The following is a 24,675-nucleotide window of genomic DNA, read 5'->3' on the forward strand; positions in this document are numbered from 1 at the left end:
TGTGAATCAATCTATTCAAGTACATATAAATTCCTTCATAAGTTACACTTTTAAATCCAAATTGTGGTTTATTGGTTGGGTGTTCACTGATTTTAGAAATAGTTGAAATTCAAATTATCATTGTACCCAAATTTAAAATTGTTTTAAAATTTTAGAATATTATAAAATTAAAAATTAAATAATAGTAGATAAACATTTCAAAAATAAATAAACTGAGGATAATTATTTTTAAACCCTCTAAAATTTCTCTTTATTATCTATATCGAAATATCTAATATCCATTCTTCAAAAGAAATATAGAAAAAAAAACATTAAGCAAAATCATTTGTTTTCTGTTTTTACCTCTTATGTTCCTTAACATAACTTTTACATTATAAGAAAAGATAAAATTCTAAATATAATTTATTTTACAATTTTAGTTTTGAAAATAATTTAAATGTAATGAAATTTTGAATTGAGTTTGAAAAATAAAATTTTGTGGTTTATTTTGTATTCTTTGTACTAAAAATGACATCAAGTTTAGTTTCATAAGCTTCATCGTATCCTTCAAAGACATGAAACTCAACTTGATAATATTACTAATTTGGTTTTGTTTTGTTTTTAAATTTTAGTGGATTCTATTGAATTATAATTTCCTTTATTTCTCATACAATTTAGTTATTCAACAATATATTCAAGATTTTATTTGCAAAGTAAGATATATGATTATGAGGGTGTTTTCGTCTTTTCATATATTTATAAATCAATAAAATTTATCCATAACAAGATTTGAACGACACCTTGCATATAAATATTTTTCATTTACTTTTGAACTAAAGCAATTTTTACTTTTTACTTTTCACTTTAAACTTTAAACTTTAATAAGTATATCTGTATTCTAATTTTTTTATTTATTTGTGTATATAAAAATGTTATTGATTTAGTGTTACAAATAAACACGACACCATTTCGGGATTGAAGACAAAACAATGATAAGCAATTGTATTCATTTAGTATTTTTAATCGATGTGTTTTTTGTTTAGATTTCATTTCACCCATAATTCATTCTAATTTTTATTTTAATATCGTACACATTTCATGTGTTATTATTAATTAACTCCAAATCTGATTGCAAGTTTCTTTTGTATATTTAATGTACCTAATTTTGGTAAATTTTTTAATAAAATGCTACTAAACTTGTGATTTCTTACTTAAATTTTATTAGGGACACAATTAGAGTGCCAAAGTTCAAAAACAAACAAATCGGACTAAATTGGAACAAAGAGCAAGTTGGGAGGCTAAATTGAAAGTTGCAGAATTATTTTTTAGGCTGATAAAAAAAATTAGATTTTTTTACTTTGACAAATTCTATATTTGGAAAAATCTAATTTAGTGGTTGCTTGTTAAGCACGATTCTAATAGTAAAATCACGTGAAATTGATTCTTTGAGATGTGTATATAAAGATTTGTAATTGCGACATGAATACACACTTTCAGCAATTTAGCACCTTTTTGTGTCTATTGCATTTGAAGCAATCTGTCATTGTTTTTCTCTTTTTATATTTTGGTGCAATTCCCCTTTTAGTTCCCTCTCTTCTTCTCTTATTATCTTTTTCATTAAATTTCACTCTCATAATCCAATCAAGTATGATTAATTTTATGCTTAACTAATCTTTGTTTAGCTTTAGATTGTTTATCATTTCGATCGAGAAACATGAGAAATGAACCCACGTTAAAACCTTACAACACGGTATTCATTATCTCTCCTGAATATGGGATAGTTACAATCATCTCTTAAAGTTAATTCAATTTCAATTCAAAAAGTGCGCGTTGGATTGGAGTTGTTTGATGTACATTTGAGAAAACAATGTCATGGGTTAAGCAAATGAAAGAAAATTAGCTGGACAGGATGCTTGAAATTTGGTGATAGACGTTGGACATCAAAACAAAATCATTGAAGTTGGCAATGAATAATATTTAATAATAATAGTTATAAGAAGGCATAATTATAAGTTACAACTTGAAATTAAATATACAAGTAAATGAGTTGTATTGGGGAGAGTTATTCGCACCCCATTAGTAAATTATTTGCATTGTTGAAGTTGTCAGTATTCAATTTTGGATCCAACTCTGGATAATTTCCTACATATGGTACTTTTTAAATTGAAATAATAATAATTTTAGTCCTTAATTTTTTTACATTTTCAGTCAATTTGATCTAAATTATTTTTAAAATTTTAGAACATTATAAAATTAAAATTAAATAAAAGTAGATAAAATTTTAAAATTAAATGAAGCGAGAGAAAATGAGGTCATTTCTTTTAAACCCTTCAAAATTTCTCTATATTATTTATATCAAAATATCCAATACCCATTCTTTAAAAAGAATATATATATTAAAAAATATTAAAAAATTATATGTCTCTGTTTTTACCTATTCTATTTCATGACGTAGCTTTTACATAATTTAAATGTAATGAAAATTTGAATTGAGTTTAAAAATAATTTTTTTGTGGTATGTTTAATTTGTATTCTTTTGATTAAAAAAGTGGCATCAAGGTCAATTTCATACGCCTTTGTAATATCAAAATATCCAATACCCATTCTTTAAAAAGAATATATAAAAAATTAAGAAAAATGATATGTCTTTGTTTTTTACCTCTTCTATTTCTTGACGTAGCTTTTATGTTATAAAAACTATAAAATTCTGAATATAAAATTCGAATATAGTTTACGTTATAAGAATCTATATTATGTATTAAGTCTTTTACGAGTTGGTTTAACCCATCAATCGATCCCAACTCAGTAAGAAAAATACGAAAAAATAATTTTATTTGTAAAGTAAGATATATGATTATGATGGTGTTTTTGTATTTTCATATATGTATCAATCAATAAAAAATTATCCATAGTGAAATTTGAACCAAGGACACCATGCATATAAAACTTTTCTGAAGTCTATTGAGTCATTCACAATTGCTTCGCCCCCCCAAGGCTCGTATTCAACTGTTATGCATAACCATTTACTTAATTCTTCATTTTGATTTACATCAGTACAGAAGTGGTTCCATATCATCATACCATTGCATTTTGATATCATTTACCAAGTTTACCATTTATAATCCCTATTAATAGGCTCGTATTGTCCCCGGTGAGGGTTTTATCTCTTATACTCTGCCAAGAGCCAATATTTGGTACATAGCCCAAGTGGAATTATGGATGCAGCTAAGCAGTATAAGCTTTAAGTTGGTGATTCGAGTCTCCGTACCCAAGATGAGCTTTATAATTGTTCATAAGCCCTATGCTAGCAGTTTTCCCTTGAGTTTTGTAGATCCAACAATTAAGACCCTCCTAGCACGGTAAACAGGCACTCCCTTGAGTACCATCCAAGGTGTCCTTAACACTATCCCCCACGTTATCTCCATCCTAAACAACTTGAGAGGTATCCAAATGAAGTTGCAATGGAGCAACTTTCTCATAACCACCTTAAAACAATACAAGAATTTGCATTAAAAAAGAGAAATGAGAATATAAAGTACAAATAAATAAAAATGTTGACATTACACAATTTATGCCAATGGGGTTGAATAACATTCTTAAAGTTTAATCATGCCTATTTTACAATTTATTCAATTTAGTCCTAAACCTGAGATAAGAAAAACTTTCGATTTAAAGCTTCGGAATAAAATTTGATTTCACATGTATTCATTAGGGACCTTATACTTTCTATTCCTACCACAATTTTATAAAAAAAATCATTTTATTCAATTTTGTCCCTAATGTAAAAGGCTAACAATCAAGTTTTATAATTTAGTCCTTTTGATAACCTAAGCTTAATTTCTATCAATTTCAAGCCTAATTCATTCAATTCTCAACAATGGTAACTTATCGAAATTTCACCAATTAAACAAATTGAAACATGAGCTAGCTTAATCAAGCTCTCATTATAAAAAAAAATCTATAAAAAAAATGGCTAGAGACTTACTTGTAAATGTTGGTCGAATGAACAAGGTTTCAAAAATGGCATTTTTACTTGGCTTTACTCCCTTGGCTAGTTGAAAAAGATGAATATTCATCTCTCCTTCCACTAAATTTGGTTTATATAGCTAGGTTAGTTTATAATTAAGCTTAATTAATTACTTTAATCGTGTTTAATTACCATTAATCTTTAATTAATATTATCTAATGATATTCAAGATCACATCCCACTATCATCTATTTAAAATTTGTCTAGTAACTATTTTAGTCCTTTGGATAATTTTTATCTAAGCCCCCAAGCTTTTTTCAAATTAAAACTCCATAGCGATTTAACTTTTACAATTTAGTCTCTAGGCCTTAATTAACCATATTTTCAACTAAATTATTTAACTAAATTTCAATACATCTATATACTAACTCTGTAAATATCCATATTTAATAGTTATGAACTCAGTTTATGAAAATTTGACACCACTAAAAATTGAGTCATTATAGGGTTCACGGAAGGGGCCGAATGTAGAAGATATGCCTCACCTCCGTCGAGAGCCCAAGGAGTTCACTAAAGGGCTGAAATGTAGAAGATATATCTTACCTCCATCGAGAGCCCAAAAGGTTCATAGAAGGGCCCTAATGTCCTACTCCAAGACGCATCAAGGGAGGCTTACGAAAAGTGGTAATAAAGGCTCTATTCCAATATGCATGGGGGGAGACTTATGGAAAAATGGTGGTGCTTCCTCCACTTAGAGCAGAAGGCTTATGATAGATCCTGCTCCTAAACACATAGAGGGAGACTTACGGTAAGAATCACAAGTCGATCACATTACTGTGGCTCTCGCAGGTCAGAATTACGTGGAGTGTAAGGCCCTGCCACGTCAAATCACAACCTTCGACCAAGTTTACTCGACTTGGGTTTACATAATGGAAGTAGAATTACATAAATGTAGACAACAAGTAATCATTCGTAGGAGTCTTTTGTGGGTTCCCGTTGTGTAACATATATACTATATGACTATACATATATATGCTAGGTGGTAGAACCACTCGTGGGGTTTCTCAAACTCATATAGATTTTCATGTATAGATAAGTACAAATAAGCATACCGACTGTTTACTGTTTACGGAGGTATAATCGCCTATTAGTGTGAAAGAAAAGATGTCGAGTAATAACTGTTTGTGAAGTGTAATTGTCCATGGAAAACTTTCAATCATCATTCTCTCTCTTTTTAATAAAATAAAATATATATATATATATATATACATAGGCGGGTTATGCTCGTGGGAGGGTCCCCCTTTCATTCATTTTCTTATTGTTAATAACACATATGCAAGAAACCTTGTAGGAACCTTCGCGGGTCCCTCTAATTCACCACCATCTTTCTTTTTTATAATAAACATACACATGCATGGGTGTTGCACTCTGCTGACATACATACATACACAGGGGGTTACACCTCTGGGATAAAGAGTTGCAATAATGTTATTGTGTATCATATCTTACTTGATAGTCACCAAAGGCTGTAGATGACCAAAAAAACACAAGCTATAGGTAATTTAAACTGCAGTGATATTGGTCACAGTGAGACGCATAAACAAGCATAGCTTCCAGAAGTTAATTCTTCTAGACTAACAATCATACCGGAGAAAATGAGCCATACATATTTAAAGCACACACAAAACAACAAAACTTCGAATTATAATTTGGTTTTTTTTTTCTTTGTATATTGAGAGGGTGAATTTCTAGGGTTTTGTGCATGTTCGATCCACCGTCACCTCTATCATTGTTGATACACAGTATTAATGGGAGTGGAGAAGGAGGAGGGGGTGGTGTCGAGGAAGACCGATTCACCCATTCTAGGCCCAAGAATCAGTCAAGTAGGCGGCCTCAATATGAATGTTTAGGATATTTCAAATTTTGAGTCTAGAGAAGACCACTATAATAATGTTGATACCTTTGGGCATTTATAGCTAAGTGAAGATCCTTACCTAATTATCTTACTTGTTAAGCCTTGATCAGTGGCCTATTGGAGGGGTCCAACTGGGTCCAAGTTGAAGTAGAGATATAATATTATATATTTTAAAAAAGATTTTTATATTAATAACATTGTTTCGATATAGTATAAAAAAATAAGGTTGGATTATATTAGCATGTTGCATATCTCATAACCTTATTCGTAGGTGAAATTGAGACGATCCATTAAAAAGTAAATAGAATAAGATCGTGATAATCTTAATGGCACAAATACGAATTCAGATTTAGATGACAATAAACTCAGCAACCAATTGTTGATGAAAAAGAGTAATAGAGTATATGTTAAATGTTAAAAGATCAAATAACCCAATAGGGATAGTGCCAAAGGGGGTAGGTAGAGGCCCTATCCCATTAAAATAAAAAAATATCACTTTAGTCCCTTGAAATTTTTAAAATTATAAGTTAGTTTAATGGTAAAATACAGTTTGGCCCTCCAAAGATGAAAAAAAATTCCAGTTTAAACCCTTTACCTTTCTAAAATAACAAGCATTAACAAAGATAAAATTGTAATTTGACTCATTTAAAGGTTTGTAATTTAATTGGCCTCACAAAGATAAAACTTTTGGCTTGTCCCTGTAACCCAACAATAAATACTAGAGAAATTAGATAAAATTGCATATGAAATTTATTTTTCCTTGGTATTTAATCGTATTATCAACTACCTTCTTGGAATAACATATTGCATATGATTATTTTATTTTAATTGTTGTTATTCATTTAGACGTTGTAATCTCATATGTAATTACACTCTGTTACTCAAATATGTCTAGAAAATTATAATTCTTTGTAATTAAAAGAGGGTGAGATTAGTACAGTAGTAATTACACTTTCATCCAATCAATCTATCATATCTAAACACATACTACATTTGGACCATACATATGGTTTTTTTTGGATAAAATTTGAAGTTTCCTTAACATAAAGTTTACGAAATAAAATACTATTGTTGAAAGTGGTAAAGGATCATGATAATATTTGACTCAACATCATATCAAAATAAGTTTATAATGTAATTGTTTTATATATATTAATTAAAATATTTTAAAATAAATATTTTAGAAGGTTACTTTTGAAGTATATATATTTTAAAATAAATCAAGTTATTTTGTAGGGAAGAATAAGAAATTGTTTATTTAAAGGGGAAATAAATTTTAAGGATCCTAAGAGGAGAAATGTTTACAGTTGCATCCTTGAATGTGGGAAACAAATTTTAAGAAATCCTAAAAGGGGGAAATAGTTGGATTTGCATACTTGAAAGTTAGAACAATATAAGGGATCTCAAAGGTAAAAGTATTAGGAAGGTTGATGTGCTTAGGGCGGATTGCTTTTCCATTTCTTTATTGAAAAAACAAGTAAATTAACCCTTATTCATTTTAAAATGTGTAAATTAGTTTCTCCATTAAATTTTATCTATTAAAAGATTACGTGAACATGCTGAAAATTATTTTTTATGCGTAAACTGTAAAAATGGTCGTCCAACTATGCTTTTTATTCTATTTCGGTCACCCAACTATTAATTTTTTTGATTTAGTCACTAAACTTTTCAAATTAAATATTTTAGTCACTTTAAACTAATGTGGGCTTTTTATTGGTCTAGTAACAAAATTAGCCCTCTAATGTTTACACATTTGATCAATTTGATCCTAAATATAAAAAATCAACAAATTTATCCCTCAATGTTTACAAAATTTGTCATTTTAGTTCTAATTCTAAAATTTCAAAAATTTGACCCTCAAAATTTACAAAATTTGTGAATTTAATTCTAACTCTAAAAATTAAACATATAATTTTTTAAAAACAATCATTTTTAGTCTTGTACGTATAACCCATCGGCTAACCCATGTGAGATTAAAATGAGAAAAAGAGTACCCCCTTTCAAGTCACTTACAAAAGAACTCTAAAAAATTGGGATAAAACACAAAAAAAATTTAAGGGCCAAAATAAAATAAAGACATTAAAAACATTATTTGTTCGAGTAGTAATGCAACCAATTATTCCAAAAAGGTTTCAAATCAATTAGTTTGGTTTGGTGTGAAGTCTAAGTTAGAGTAAAAAAAATTGTTGCAAGTGACTTGAAAATATGGGAAAAAGTTGTTGCAAGTGACTTGACCGACATAACTTGGCACACGACTGTGTGACGTCGATAGTGGGTTTTCCTTTAAAGTACACTAGGAATTTTGATGCGTCAAGAACAGTTGCCAAAGGTATAACTACTCGAGATTTGATACATAATTTTGAGATTTTTTTATAATTTTTACATAAAATCAAGGTCAAATTGATAGAAAATATAAAAATTGAGGACTAAAATTATTATTATATCAATTAAAACAAGTGCCACTTAACAGACGAGTGAAGAAAACAAACAATTTCGAAAACATTAGTGACCAATTTATAACAGGAGTTTTGAGAAACATGTAGAAAATATGGGAATGCGAAATATGACTTATCTACTTCACTAGGTCAAATGAGAGGTTGTTGGATCTAGTGTCTTTATTTTAGTATTTTCGTCAATATATACTTATATTTTTGAACAAATTGATTTAATAAAATATTCATTCATTACATTAATATCCTTTGTATATTATTCTTTATGATTTTTGCACTCAAAGAAAATATTGACCCAATAATTATCTAACATTTAACTAATACTAAACGGTATTACATGGTTGGATCATAATATGGAAAAATAATTTATATTAATAGATAATCTAAACATGTCTTTCGTCTAATAAAAAATGAGCAAACTGATTGAAAGGATAACATGTTATCTATCCAATCCAATTAAGGAAATACTTTATCTTCGGTATTGGAGAGATTGAGTCTTAGAAAATAGAGATATAGAGGTAACTCACTTGTAGATTTATTCATTTGTGACGTTCATTGTGACATACCTTAATCCTGAGTAGATGATGGATTATGTATGCGTGATTCATATACTTTGATGTAAATAAAAATTTGAGTTTAAATAGATAAGGAACTGAAAGTTGGTACATTAGGTATATGACTTTTATAGTATGTAGCATCATTCCTCAACAATGAAATTTACAGCTCCACTAAAAGGTAAATAATATTCTCTTATCAGCATTACATGATAAATGAAAAGTAAACACGGTCATGGATCACTTGTCTTTGTGATAAACGATTTAATTACTATTTGATAGTAATTGACTTTTCAAGAATAAAGATAAAATAGTTACCATGAGAAAAATGGGATCATATTGAAAGAACAATTTAATCTCAAAAGATTAAAATATCCCATAAATGTAATACACTTCTGACAAATTTGGTGACATTATAATTTTATAATTTTTATATTAAATATTTTGATTTACTTAAATTTAGTTAGTTAATGATAACATTTCATATTCTTAAAAATTTATCTTATGGATGTGTAGCCTCTGTTATTCCAAGTGTGATCAACATTATTTTGAGATGACGGTGGGATCAGCTTTAGTGCAAAATTCCATGTTAAATTAGCATCGGAGCCACCAATTGCTACTCTAATTGGACCATTCAAAGTACCAGCCCATTCCTCTGTATTTTTTATACGCTTTTTAAAATATATGGGTAAATTACATCTAGTTATTATCTCTTTTCCTTTTCATCATTCAATTATTAATTTTTCAGATCACTCAATTAATCGAGATATTTTTTATCTATTTCCGTTAAGTACCTTAAACCTCTCTAATGGGAGGATGATATGTTAATTAAAAATTAATATAATAATAAATTTATTTCTCAACTTTTATCTATTATATCGATTTAATTATAATTTTAAAAAATTAGCTTTCAAAATTTACAAATAATTTCAATTTATCAGCGGTGGGAGTGACTGGAAAGGAGGGTTGGAACCCATTAGTTGAATACACAACTGGGTTTATTAGGCTTTTCTCATGCCATTTTCCATAAAAGAGTTAGGGGCAGCCTGCATTGAAGTTTGAGCTTGAGATTCTAACAACGGAATTGGGATTTCAAGCAGTGGACGAAAGCAAGTTGTTGCTTTGCTGTTGAAGATATTGAAGAAAGTTCCAAGAGAGAGCCTTGTCCTTGCGCAGCAGCTACCCCATTTTTCCTCTCGCCTGTTTTGTGTATTATTCTGCAAATCACCCATTCTTCCTGTAAAATAACACCATTTCAATCTTATACTATTGAGTATTTGACATTTCAGTGTTGCATGCTAATGCTTTTAGCCTTTTTCAAATCTTGTTTAATCAGTGCATGAACAATAAACATGCAACTAGTGAGTGAAATGAAGGCCATTAATTGATCGTTGACATGACATTTTTTTTTTTATTTTTGACTAAAATTAGTAACCTCTGTATAAGTAGTCTAAAATACTTTCTTGTAGCAAAGCCTCAAAGGTAAATTTATTTCAAAGCTCCTCTATTTGATCTTTTCTAGCTAAGAAATTTTGGGTTCCATTGGTTTTTTTCATTTGTTCTTAAAGATCGATTTTTTTCCCTTCCCTGGATCCCGAACTGAGTCCATGAAGAAGTCAGTTTCTACTCAATCCTTTCCCAAGCTTGTTATTGTTTTAGCTTCCTTGTTGCTTCCCTTTCACCTTGTTTAGCTATTGATTATGTTCTAACCAAGAAGATTCTCGGTAAAAAAATCTGAGCTATTCAATAACGATAAGTGGAAATGGACTCTAGATATCAGATCCAAGTTCCTTGTCGGAAAAATCCGTCACCTCCCCAGTCGCCATGCAAGATCCAAAGATAGCCGTAGGTCCTTACATGACGGCTCGTGCTTTTCGCTCCAACTTCACCTACAGTTTCCCAATAGTATCCACTCGGAAGTTTGTCCGGTTGTATTTCTACACTAATTTGTACGATAGTCAAAACACAACCAACACACTTTGTACACCATTGTGATGAAACGTGGTTCTTATGGTGCAGTGAGGAGCAATAGAGATGGAAAGCAGGGGATGAGTGGTGACAAGGATATGTGGTTCTTATCTTGCAAACAAACAAAAATAAATGTTTTGGGCCAATGGAAAAGTCCCTAGCTTTAGTCAAAAGTAAAAAAAATGTCATGCCAATGTCTAATTCGAGCAATTATTTTAATTAGAGTGACTAAATTGACCAAAAAAATAGAGTGACCAAAATAGAAATAATGTTATTTTAGAATAACCTACGGTGTAATTTATCCAATAAATTCTATAGTCATAATTCTAATTCCATTTTAAATCTAACTTTTATTTAAATTATTTTTAGTAAATTATTTATAATTTAAAATATTTTAATATTAATCAATTATAAAGGTTAAGAAAAATAATTTCACTTTAGAATCAATACAAACATATCTAATTAAGATTATGCCAATAGATTAATATAAGCAAAGAGTAGTATAGTTTTAAATAATAGAATTGAGGTATTAAAGGATGTGTTGTTTTAGATTTAAATTTCAACATGTATATATATTTTAAAATTTTATGTAAAAATAAAAATATTCTTAAAATAATATTTGTTATTTTATGAAAATAATATTAAAATCTAATTAACGAGTTACATCAATTCAATTTGAAATTTAATTAGACTTATGTTTGGGCTTTAGTTCAAGCTCCACAATTATAATGGACTTGGGTTTAAGTATATTATATTCGTCTAAAATTAGGCCCATGCTTTGAAGATTTAGAAAATAATTTGTAATTGGTTTATTATCATTTGATGTTGTTTCATGGAAATTTTTATTTTATTAGTTTTAATGTCACATGTTAGTTTATGTGATTTTACGTATTTATTATTTAATTAATGGAGTACTCTTTTAAGTCGCATATTTTAAATTTGTAAAAGAAATATTTCAACAAAAGCATGTTAAAACTTTATTAGAATCATTAGTAAAAAAAAAAAATAAGTCTATAATTTAATTGTTTTATATAAAAATACAATTATTATGGTGGCTGCTCAATTCCTCAATGCTCCATCATTCCTTTTATTCCCACCTTTTTTGCACCATCCTCCGCCCTGCTACTCTCTTCTACTTCTTTCGCACCAATGGAGGCCACATCGTCTTCAAACAAAAATAAAATAAAACATGAAATGGTACTAAAATGGAGAAATTAGATTTATAAAATAAACTAAACTAAACTAAACTATAAATGGTTCATACTTTAAAAGCTTCCAAAGGGGTTGAAGAACATTTTTAAAGTTTGGATCGTCATCCCACTCCAACGATTCCCACCATTCTTTCCATGACCTGATGGTAAGAGAAGGTGGAGCATATGCAAATGGCTGCCCATTGCCAACGAGGGGAACAAATAGAGGAATTCTCTTCAGTTTATCACAATCTCCATAAACTTTTATAACTTGGAGAGAGTCACAAACCATCACTCCACTTTTGCCGCATATGCTCTTCAAATTTGGTAATTCCCAGCATGTCAGCAGTCTCAATTTGGGAAGACGGAATTTTATTAATGCATCACTCCCTTTTTCTTCAACTTCTGATGTTTCTACTCCCAATATTTCTACTAACTCACCACAATGATCCACTGATATTTCTTCCAGGTTTTGGAGGTTTGGAAGCAACCAATGTGGAAGCAACGTCTTCATACTTGAGCAGAACTGTATCGTAATTTCCTTAAGATGGGAAAAGGTGGCAGACGGAGCCAATGTTGATGCTGTTGCTGAACCAATTCCATCATCTATCATAATAAGTGCACTCAACTTTGGCAAATCATGAAGATACAACACCTCGAGACTCTGAAATGGGTGAGCGGAAGAAGAGGCAAAAGAGGACAAGGAAACAACACACTCTATCCCTTTACAATCACGAATCCTCAAGTAAATCGCATTTTTGAAGGAAGAATTATCATCGACTAAGCTTCTCAAATAGTGGCACTTTAAAATATTCAACTCTTGAATTTCAATTGGGTGCATAATTAACTCACCTTCCCAATTCTGGACTCCTCCAATTGTTACTGTTTTATCTCTTGTAGCAAGCACAAAAGATGGGCCCACCTGTAACTGGTACTTGATGAGATTTTTCTTACTTTGTTGCATTGAGGAGATGAACTTATTGAATTCATTGATGTCTTCGAAATGTCCGGTTAAGCACTCCAACTTCTTCAATGGTTCCATCTCCTCTACTTTTAGACTTGTTCTTTTATTGTTCTCATGAAAAGCCAAGTGCTGAAGGTGAACGAGTTTTGGTAAAAGTCCAGTGGGTATCTCTTTCAGAGTGAACACTTGAACATCAAGATATCTTAGCTTTATCAGCACATCCATGCCTCCAGGTACTTCCTCAATTTTAGTCCAACTTAGATCCAACTTCTTCAATTCTTGAAGCATCGAAAAACATGGTAGATCTCTTAATTCAGAACAACCACAAAGCAACAATGTTGTGAGGTTCTTTAGTTCAGAGATGGAATTTGGTAAACTTTTGATCTTCGTAGAGGACAAATTGAGAACACTAAGACAAGGCATGTTTGTGAAGAAAGAAATTGAGATCTTCTTTATAGGGTTATGCTGCAATAACAAGGTTGTGAGCAGTTGACATTTTGTGGGCAGCACATCTATGGAAATTTCTGATATGGAGTTATACATAAGTGACACTTTCTCAATATCCGGACTCCACTGCTCCTTTTCTGGTAACTCGTCTAATTGCAAACCTGCTTGTATCATATATCGAGGATTCATTCTTGTGATCGACAATGCCATATCTCTCACTGCATCATGCATCTTTATGCAAGGTTGACCACGTACATTGGTAATATTTTCCAACAAGCAATTCTCTTCTAACTTCTTCAAAATAACATGGCCTTTGTCTTTCATTTCTTGTCTTGTACCCATATCATCTATGAATCCCTCTTCAATCAAGCACTCAATTAACACATCCTTCCGAATTTCAAAATCTTCAGGAAATAATGCGCAATGTACGAAACAGTATTTCTCTTTCTCGTCCTTTAAGTGATCGAAGCTAAATTTCAAACGCTCTATCACTTTAGCTTCCACTCCTTCCACTTTTTCTATTCTCTCTTTCAATTCCCTGAGTGCGTTTTTCCAAATAAGAGGGTCCTCTTCTCCTTTCAATGTACTAGCTACGACGACAATTGTAAGAGGCAGACCCGCACATTCTTCGACAACGAGCCTCAAAATTGGCATTAAAGTTTGATTTTGCACTATGTTAGGCCCAACTTTACTCAAGAATAGTGTCAATGCCTGTTGTGCTGAAAGGGGCTTCACTTTTATCACCGTGCAAACCATATACTTACAGACATGCTCTGAACGGGTTGTCAACACCAACTTGCAGCCATTGCTGTCACTCGGCTCAGGGATCCCAACTTCTTCTAGAAAGTCTTCATCCCACACATCATCTAGGATTAGAACATGCTTTCCTACTTTCTTCAGCATTTCTGACAAGATTGCAGCTCGTCTGAGCTTGTCTCCTTCTATGGCCAAATCTTCCTTCAACTTCAAAGCACTTGCAATATCATCTTGTACCTTCATTACATTCAACTCCTTTGATATGGTAACCCAGATTACTCTTTTGAATCTTTGTTCTTTCAAAAGATCATTGTGGATGTGCTTCACGATCGTGGTTTTACCCACACCGCCCATCCCCCAAACCCCAATCTTGCTCACCTCCTCCTGCATCAAACATGCCCAAATCTCATTTCTGACAGCTTCCTTTCCAACTAGTTCTGATGTTGGCAGCGGCAACCCAGCACTTGGACGATCAATGGCAAGACCTTCAGAGGCATTAGGAGCTTTATCAAGAAATTCCTTCATTTCTTGAGTCTTTTCATCAACCAGCTTCCCGTTGCAAGCACGACAGAGATATCTCCCGTTACTGAATTTGTTTTCAACAACTTGTGCTTCCCTAATCATCTTTTTCACAGCTTTCAACCAATTTTCAACTTCCTTCTTCGGTATCGTCCCCAGAGGACGAAGAAGCTCTGCTTCCAATTGCAGCTCTATATCTTCCATTTTGCAATTCAATTCATCTCTGATCCTCTTGAAGTTTCTCACATAATCGTTCAGCTTTCTGTGATATTGCAAATATTTACAAACAGGAGTGCCGAGACAATTTGCAATGCCAACAACAGGCTCTACGCACTCCATTGCTATGTCCCTGCAATGCAATCATATAAAACAGTAGCAGAGAATGAAAATCTGTGAATGAATTGGATATTTTATGAAGTATTGATATGTCAGTGTAAGCATGAATGCAAGTTTCAAGCAATGGCGTTTATTAGATGGGGCTATGGATGGGTGGCAGACAGAAACATGATGAAATTCTGGTCACCAGAATTAAGCTCTCGATGTACATAAAATGCTAGATTCAAGTGTGCAACAGTTCATTACAGAGTATTAAGAGTTAAAGTGTTGTTTCTGTATTAATTTCAATCTAGAGTAGATTATGTCTGCTGATCAACTTGTCTTAAAATCTAAAACAGTTGATAATGAGTAGAGGAAATCATAGCTTCAGATCTTATTACCTGACTTAGTGGCTGAAAAGTGTTGAGAGAATAGAACTGAAAATGAAGCAGTGTCTTACAAAGCTAGCTGCTAAGAGTAGCAGATAATCAGAAAGAATCATCGTAAAGTCATGAATCAAGCAAAGAAAAGCATGTGATGGATTAAGCAAATGAAAGAAAATTACCTGGAAATTTGGTGATAGACCTTGAAGATCAAAACAAAATCATTGAAGTTGGCAATGAATAATATTTAATAAAAATAAGAGTTGGGACAGCAGGTTATAAGAATGTATAATTATATATGTTACAACTTGAAATTAAATATACAAGTAAATGAGTTGTATTAGTAAATGATTTGCATTGTTGAAGTTGTCAGTATTAAATTTTGGATCCTAACTGCAGACAATTTCTTAAATATGGACAGTGAATAAATCTATATTATTTATATTAAAATATTCAATACCCATTCTTTAAAAAGAATATATAAGAAAAAAATATTAAGGAAAATGATATGTCTCTGTTTTTACTTATTCTATTTCTTGACGTAGCTTTTACATTATAAAATTTCGAATATAATTTATTTTTATAATTTTGATTTTGAAAATAATTTAAATGTAATGAAAATTTGAATTGAGTTTGAAAAATAAAATTTTTGTGGTATATTTTGTAATCTTTTGATTAAAAAATGGAATCAAGGTCAATTTCATAAGCCTTGGTATTATTTAAATTAATATCAGTTTTAGATACTCTTCTAGGGCATGTAATTCAACTTGAAAATATTACTAATTTGGTTTTAAGAAACATTCATTTGTTCTATTTTTAATTTGTTATTAGATTCTATTTAAATGCTAATTTTATTTACAAGTTTTGATATCATTTACCAAGTTTACCATTTATAATCCCTATTAATAGGACTCAAACGAATATACAGATCATCCAAGCAACACACCAAACTAGCACCGATGTGTATAATCAAATAAACTGAAGTAACGAAAGTTGGCACATATAGTGCATATTGGCACAGGAAGCACGTTTCTGGCGCACAAAACATATACTGGCACACGAGGTGCATCTTGGCGCATAAGTGCACAAACTCGTAGACAATCTAATCCTATGACATGTTAACTATCTGACTCAACTAGACTAGTTAATAAGGTACCAATGTTCAATTTCATTTTATAATTCAATACATATATCATTTCACAATCACAACCTTAATCACAATCCAATTCATTATCAATACACATTATGTCTCATTCCATATAACATATTTCTACTCAATTTTCCATATCACATATCACATTTCAAAGTAATTCATGTCATTTTCCATTTTATTAATTTTAGTCTTCTATCTCAATATTTCATATCAAGCCTAACACAACAATTCACATTTTCGTTATATACTCACCTTGACATTTCCTCATTCAATAAACAATGTATATGAAAACAAATAATACGATCCCGAATCATAAAAGTACAAATTGTAGGCTTGCGTCACTCGTCGACAACTCTCGCTTTTCCTTTTCCTTTCGAAGGCTCAGTGCCGACGTTAGCTACGCACAATCACAAAACTGTTCACCAGAGTTAACCTCTCAATGTATATAAAATGCTAGATTCAAGTGTGCAAGAGTTCATTACAGCATATTAAGAGCTAAAATGGTCAACAGTTTGAGATTTCTATCTATGATAGATTATGTCTGCTTAACATCCTATACTGTCTTAAAATGTAAAACTATTGATAATCAGTAGAGGAAATCATTGCCATATTACCTGAACTAGTGGCTGAAAAGTGTTTGAGAGATTAGAACTGAAAATGAAGCAGTGAAGTTGAGTTCCTTGACTGGATGCTTGAAAATTAGCGATAGGCCTTGGAGATCAAAAGAAATTAAAAACAGTGAAGAAGAAAGAATGTTGTGGGTACAATAGCCAAAAAGAGTTGCAATAACGTTACTGCGTATGTCTTACTTGATAGTTACTGAATGGCAGATGATAACCAGTTAATTTAAATTGTAGTAATATTCATCGTTGGGGAAGCCAGAAAAAGGCATAACTTCAATAAAACAATTTTTCTATACAAACAATCATATTTATAGCACACACAACAAAAACAACTACGAATTCAAACTCAAAACATTCTAACATTTCACATCATGCGCATGTTGACAATTATTTTTTGTAATTAAACTATAAAAATGTTTATCTATTCTTTTCATTTTATTTTGGTCATCCAACTATTAATTTTTTCGATTTAGTCATTAAACTTTTCAAATTAAATATTTTAATCACTCCAAGCTGATTGGGCTTTTTTTATTGGTCTAGTAACTAAATTAGTCCTCTAATAGTTACACGTTCTATTAATTTTATCTTAAATATAAAAATTCAATAAATCTAGCCTCAATGTTCACAAAATTTGTCATTTTAGTTCTAATTCTAAAAGTTCAATAAAATTGGCCTCAATATTTACAAAATGTTAATTAATTTAGTTAATTTTAGTTTTAATCAATCACTCCAATTTCTCGGTTAAATAATAGAAAGACAATAATTACTAATACTTTTAGCCCTCATGTGAACAATATCTTTACTCATCATAACTATACTATTAATTGATAAGTACATTTACCTTAATCAGATTTTTAGTTGGTTTACAACCGCAATCGATACACATAATTAACTTTGAAAGATTAGTTGATGAAGTTGAAAGACTAAAACTATTACTGTAAGTGTTCTAAAACTAATGCTTCGGGTAATCTAATGTATACAATCAAGTAAATATTGAGCAAAGAAATATTAGAATATGACAACTCAAGTTCAGGATATATATTACAGTTTTTACTAATAATGTAGAAACAAAATGATCAATCATCTCACAATTACCTCTTTCACAAAATGAGCAAAGAAACATTTTGTACGTTGGACCCAGAAGAGAATTTTGCCAAAGTGAAGAAATATGGGTTTCCCCAAGATGAAGGTGTAAAATCCTTCATTTCCAACCCGACAACCCAGCTTTCTGGTAAAATGTTTTTGGATATTTTCTTATAATAAAAATGTACATTCTGGAAATGTATTGAAAAAAGAAAGGGTCGTGTTGGTTATGATGAGTAAGGCTACCAATGAGGTGCTGGAGAGGAGAGGTGGAATTTTAGCACTTAATCACCACACCAAATCAAATTACTTATGTACTTAACAACTAGAATTCATAAAGTTTGGGGCATTACGCCAATGTAAAATAAAAAAGTTGAAGTTTTTTTAATCCAAAACCTCTGTATCTATGCCTCTCTCGACAACAAGAACATCCTGTTTTGACTTTTTCTTTTTAAAAGTGTAAACTTTCTGCGTTACAAACTACATAATTATTGAAAACCTATGATATTTTCAGTATTTAAAACTGAAAAATTTTAAACCTTTAGCTTCTAAATAAAAGTCTGACAACAAAATGAAGCAAGAAAAAAAAGAAGGAAACTAAGTTTTTTTTTTTTTTTTTATTTTCCAACTTATCCATCACAAATAAAAGAAATAGGAAAATGTGTTTTATATATGGGAAACGTGGAGGGTTATTTGCAACATAATCCCTTAATGTTTTTATTTATTTTAAAAGGATTTCACCTTTTAATTTTCTCATTTAGTCCTCATAATTTAAAATATTATTTAATTTTAGAAATATGTTAATATTATTAACTATGTTAATCCTACAATTTTATATTACTTAAAGAAAAGGAATTTATCTTATTTAATTTCCACTTTTAATTTCTAATATCATACTTTTATGAAAATAAATTATTATTGTTTTAATCTTTATGATTACGTTTACATATGAATGAATCCAATTATATATATATTTAGAAGGTTATTTTAGGAAGTACATATATTTAGAAATATGTTAATATTATTAACTACGTTAATCCCTACAATTTTATCCTCCCCTACTTCTTTCCCACCAACCCTTTTATCTTTCTCTTCAACATCATCACAAATATACTTCCAAGTTTATTATTATGGAGAAATTAGATTTATCAAAATAAAACAATAAACAAAACTATAAATGGTTCATACCTCTTATCCTGCAAAGGGGTTGAAGCGAAGAACATTTTTAAAGTTTGGATGGTCATCCCACTCCAACAATTCCCACCATTCTTTCCATGACCTGATGGTAAGAGAAGGTGGAGCATATGCAAATGGCTGCCCATTGCAAACAAGGGGAACAAATGGATGAATGCTCTTCAGTTTATCACAATATCCAAAAACTTGGATAAGTTGGAGAGAATCACAAACTATCACTCCACTTTTGCTGCATATGCTCTTCAAATTTGGTAATTCCGAGAATGACAACTCTCTCAATTTGGGAAGATGGAATTTGATTAATGCATCACTCCCTTTTTCTTCAACTTCTGATGTTTCTGCTCCCAATATTTCTACTAGCTGACTACAAGCACGCACATGTATTTCTTCCAGGTTTTGGAGGTTTGGAAGCAACCAATGTGGAAGCAACGTCTTCATACTTGAGCAGTCCACTATCTTAAATTCCTTGAGATGGGAAAAGCTGGCAGACGAAGCCAATGTTGATGTTGTTGCTGAACCAATTCCTGCATCTTTCATAATAAGGGCACTCAACTTTGGCAGATCTAGAAGATCCAACATCTCGAGGCTCTGAAATGGATTAGCGAAAGAAGAGGCAAAAGAGGACAGGGAAACAACACACTCTATTCCTTTACACCCCCAAATCCTACAAAGCCTCAAGTCAATCGCATTTTTGAAGGAAGAATTATCATCGACTAAGCTTCTCAAATAGTCGCAGTGAAAAATATTCAACTCTTGAATTTCAATTGGGTGCATAATTAACTCACCTTCCCAATTCTGGACTCCTCCAATTGTTACTGTTTTATCTCTTGTAGCAAGCATAAAAGATAAGCCCACCTGTAAAGAGTACTTGATGAGATTTTTCTTACTTTGTTGCATTGAGGAGATGAACTTATTGAATTCACTGATGTCTTCGAAATGTCCGGTTAAGCACTCCAACTTCTTCAATGGTTCCATCTCCTCTGCTTTTAGACTTGTTCTTTTATTGTTCTTATGAAAACACAAGTGCTGAAGGTGAACGAGTTTTGATAAAAGTCCAGCGGGTATCTCTTTCAGGGTGAACACTTGAAGATCAATATATCTTAGCTTTATCAGCATATCCATTCCTTCAGGGACTTCCTCAATTTTAGTCCTAGAAAGATCCAACTTCTTCAATTCTTGAAGCATCGAAAGACATGGCAGATCTCTTAATTCATAACAGTCACGAAGCAACAATGTTGTGAGGTTCTTTAGTTCAGAGATGGAATCTGGTAAACTTTTGATTTTCGTAGAGGACAAATTGAGAACACTAAGACAAGGCATGTTTGTGAAGAAAGAAATTGAAATCTTCTTTATAGGGTTCTCCTGCAATAACAAGGTTGTGAGCAGTTGACATTTTGTGGGCAGCACATCTATGGAAATTTCTGATATGGAGTTATGCATAAGTGACACTTTCTCAATATCCGGACTCCATTGCTCCTTTTCTGGTAACTCTTCTAATTGCAAACCTGCTTGTATCATATATCGAGGATTCATTCTTGTGATCGACAATGCCATCTCTCTCACTGCATCATGCATCTTTATGCAAGGTTGACCATGTACATTGGTAATATTTTCCAACAAGCAATTCTCTTCTAACTTCTTCAAAATAACATGGCCCTTTTCTTTCATTTCTTGTCTTGTACCCATATCATCTATGAATCGCTCGTCAATCCAGCACTGAATTAGCTCATCTTTTCTAATTTCATAATCTTCAGGATATAATGCACAATGTAAGAAACAATATTTCACTTTCTCGTCCTTTAAGTGATCGAAGCTAAATTTCAAACGCTTTATCACTTTAGCTTCCACTTCTTCCTCTTTTTCTATTCTCTCTTTCAATTCCCCGAGTGCGTTTTTCCAAATAAGAGGGTCCTCTTCTCCTTTCAATGTACCAGCTACGACGACAATTGTAAGAGGTAGACCCGCACATTCCTTGACAACAAGCTTTAGAGTAGGCATTATAGTTTGATTTTGCACTATGTTAGGCCCAACTTTGCTCAAGAACAGTGTCAATGCCTGTTGTGCTGAAAGGGGCTTCACTTTTATCACCGTGCAACCCATATACTTACAGACATGCTCCGAACGGGTTGTCAACACCAACTTGCAGCCATTGCTGTCACTCAGCTCGGGGATCCCAACTTCCTCTAGAGAGACTTTATCCCACACATCATCTAGGATTAAAACATGCTTTCCTGCATTCTTCATCATTTCTGACAAGATTGCTGCTCGTCTGAGCTTGTCTCCTTCTCTAGGCCAATCTTCCTTCAACTTCAAAGCACCTGCAATATCATCTTGTACCTTCATGACATTGAACTCCTTTGATATGGTAACCCAGATTACCCTTTCGAATCTTTGTTGCTTTAAAAGATCATTGTGGATGTGCTTCATGATAGTGGTTTTACCCACACCGCCCATCCCCCAAACCCCAATCTTGCTCACCTCCTCCTGCATCAAACATGCCCAAATCTCATTTCTGACAGCTTCCTCTCCAACTAGTTCTGATGTTGGCAGCGGCAACCCAGCATTTGGACCATCCATGGCAAGACCTTCAGAGGCATTAGGAGCTTTATCAAGAAATCTCTTCATTTCTCGAGTCTTTTCATCAACCAGCTTGCCGTTGCAAGCACGACAGAGATATCTCCCGTTCCTGACTTTGTTTTCAACAACTTGTGCTTCCCTAATCATCTCTTTCACATCTTTCAACCAATTTTCAACTCCCTTCTTTGGTACCTTCCGCAGAGGACGAAGAAGCTCTGCTTTCACTTGCAGCTCTATATCTTCCATTTTGCAATTCAATTCATCTCTGATCGTCTTGAAGTTTCTCACATAGTCGTTCAGCTTTCTGTGATATTGCAAAAATTTACAAACAGGAGTGCCGAGACAATTTGCAATGCCAACAACAGGCTCTACGTACTCCATTGCTATGTCCCTGCAATGCAATCATATATAACAGAAGCAGAGAATGAAAATCTGTGAATGTATTGGATATTTTATGAAGTATTGATATGTCAGTGTAAGCGTGAAAAGGAAAACATGATTGCAAGTTTCAAGCAATGGCGTTTATTAGATGGAGCTATGGATGGGTGGCTGACAGAAACATGATGAAATTCTGGTCACCAGAATTAAGCTCTCAATGTATATAAAATGCTAGATTCAAGTGTGCAACAGTTCATTACAGAATATTAAGAGTTAAAATGTTAAAAGTATGAGATTTCAACATTATATTGCTTCTGGGTAGCTCTTTCTGTATTAATTTCAATCTAGAGTAGATTATGTCTGCTGATCATCTTGTCTTAAAATCTAAAACTGTTGATAATCAGTAGAGGAAATCATAGCTTCAGATCTTCTTACCTGGCTTAGTGGCTGAAAAGTGTTGAGAGAATAGAACTGAAAATGAAGCAGTGAAGTTGACTGTCTTACAAAGCTAGCTGCTAAGGCCTAAGAGTAGCAGATAATCAGCAACAACCATTGCAAAGCCATGAATTAAGCAAAGAAAAGCATGTGATGAATCAAGCAAATGAAAGAAAATTACCTGGACAGGATGCTTGAAATTTGGTGATAGACCTTGGACATCAAAAGAAATTAAAAACAGTGAAGAAGAAAGAATGTTGTGGGTACAATAGCCAAGAAGATGAAGAAAGTTAAGATAGAAACAGGCAAAATTCCGGGGTAGGTTCCACAAAGGCAGAATGTTGTTCACCCTTTTTAGGAATAGTCAAAATTGGAATTATCATTGTACCAAAAAAATATTAGTCACTAAACTATTGCTAATTTTTGTTTCAGTCACTCAATTAAAAAAAGTTACAATTTCACCACTAATATTTTTGAAATTTTTTTTTGTCACTCATGGAACTTTTTAATTGATTTAATAATAATTTACTTTCAGTCAATTTGATTTTAATAATATATAAAATGGTAAAAAGTTAAAATTATGTTTAAAATTTTAGAACATTATAAAATTAAAAAATAAAAAGTGAGAAAATTAGGGATAATTATTTTAAACCCTACAAAATTTCTCTATATTATCTATATTCAATACTCATTCTTTAAAACAAACATAGAAAAATATTAAGCAAAAATATTTGTTTTTACGTCTTCAGTTACTTGACATAGCTTTTACATTATAAGAAAAGATAAAATTCTGAATATAATTTCTTTTTACAATTTGGGTTTTGAAAAAAATTAAAATGTAATGGAATTTTGAATTGAGTTTGGAAAAGAAAAATTATGGTATATTTTGTATTCTTTTGACTAAAAATATGGCATCAAGGTCAATTTCATAAGTATTTGTAATATCAATTCTAGATGTTCTTCAAGGGCATATTCAAGTTATTCAGTTATTTATTTCTCAATACAATTCAGTTATTCAACAACATATTCAAGATTTTATTTTTTAGAGTTTTTATATACATTTTCCTATTTTATAAATATTTTTAGTTTTTTTATAATTTTATACAAAATCAAGGTCGAATTGACAGAAAATATAAAATTTGAGGACTAAAACTATTATTATACCAACTAAAACAAGTGCCACTTAATAGTCAGGTGACAAAAAACAAACAATTTGAAAAACACTAGTGACCAAATTGTAACTCTTTTTTAGTTAAGTGACCAAAACGAAAACTTACCCATGCTTGAACGACTAATGGTGTAGTTTACCCTAAATTCTTTTAAGAAATTTAGTTTAAAACCTTTTTATCTATACTATGTATTAAGTCTTTTACTGAGTTGGTTTAACCCATCAATCGGTCCCAACTCAGTAAGAAAATTATGAAAAAATAATTTTATTTGTAAAGTAAGATATATGATTATGATGGTGTTTTCGTCTTTTCATATCTTTATAAATTAATAAAAAATTATCCATAACGAAATTTGAACCAATGACACCATACATATAAAACTTTTCTGAAGTCCATTGAGTCATTCACATTTGCTTCGGCCCCCAAGGCTCGTATTCAAGTGTTACACATAACCATTTACATAATTCTTCATTTTGATTTACATCAGTACACAAGTGGTTCCATATCATCATACCATTGCATTTTGATATCATTTACCAAGTTTACCATTTATAATCCCTATTAATAGGACTCAAACGAATATACAGATCATCCAAGCAACACACCAAACTAGCACCGATGTGTATAATCAAATAAACTGAAGTAACAAAAGTTGG

The 24,675-nt window shown here is 31.5% G+C and overlaps 2 protein-coding genes across 3 annotated transcripts in view; both read right to left on the reverse strand.

The window, feature by feature from the left end:
- LOC105766452 (probable disease resistance protein At1g61300) overlaps nucleotides 1-24,675 on the reverse strand; it is a 77,651-nt gene that overhangs the window by 35,752 nt on the left and 17,224 nt on the right. The gene's annotated exons all lie outside the window — the stretch shown is intronic.
- Nucleotides 16,707-23,167, reverse strand: LOC105766451 (probable disease resistance protein At4g27220). Of its 2 annotated transcripts, none has more exons than XM_052630121.1 (5): nucleotides 23,032-23,167; nucleotides 22,851-22,937; nucleotides 19,455-22,428; nucleotides 17,175-17,271; nucleotides 16,707-16,957 (listed from the first exon to the last, which is right to left on the reverse strand). In XM_052630121.1, the coding sequence occupies exon 3, from the start codon at nucleotides 22,416-22,418 to the stop codon at nucleotides 19,458-19,460; it is 2,961 nt and encodes a 986-aa protein (XP_052486081.1). In that variant the 5' UTR covers nucleotides 22,419-22,428; nucleotides 22,851-22,937; nucleotides 23,032-23,167; the 3' UTR covers nucleotides 16,707-16,957; nucleotides 17,175-17,271; nucleotides 19,455-19,457. The 2 variants fall into 2 exon arrangements, with proteins under 2 accessions (XP_052486081.1, XP_052486080.1); XM_052630120.1 differs by having other exon boundaries at nucleotides 16,707-16,975.

This window comes from Gossypium raimondii, chromosome 5 (assembly GCF_025698545.1).
Source record: "Gossypium raimondii isolate GPD5lz chromosome 5, ASM2569854v1, whole genome shotgun sequence".
Lineage (NCBI taxonomy): Eukaryota > Viridiplantae > Streptophyta > Magnoliopsida > Malvales > Malvaceae > Gossypium > Gossypium raimondii.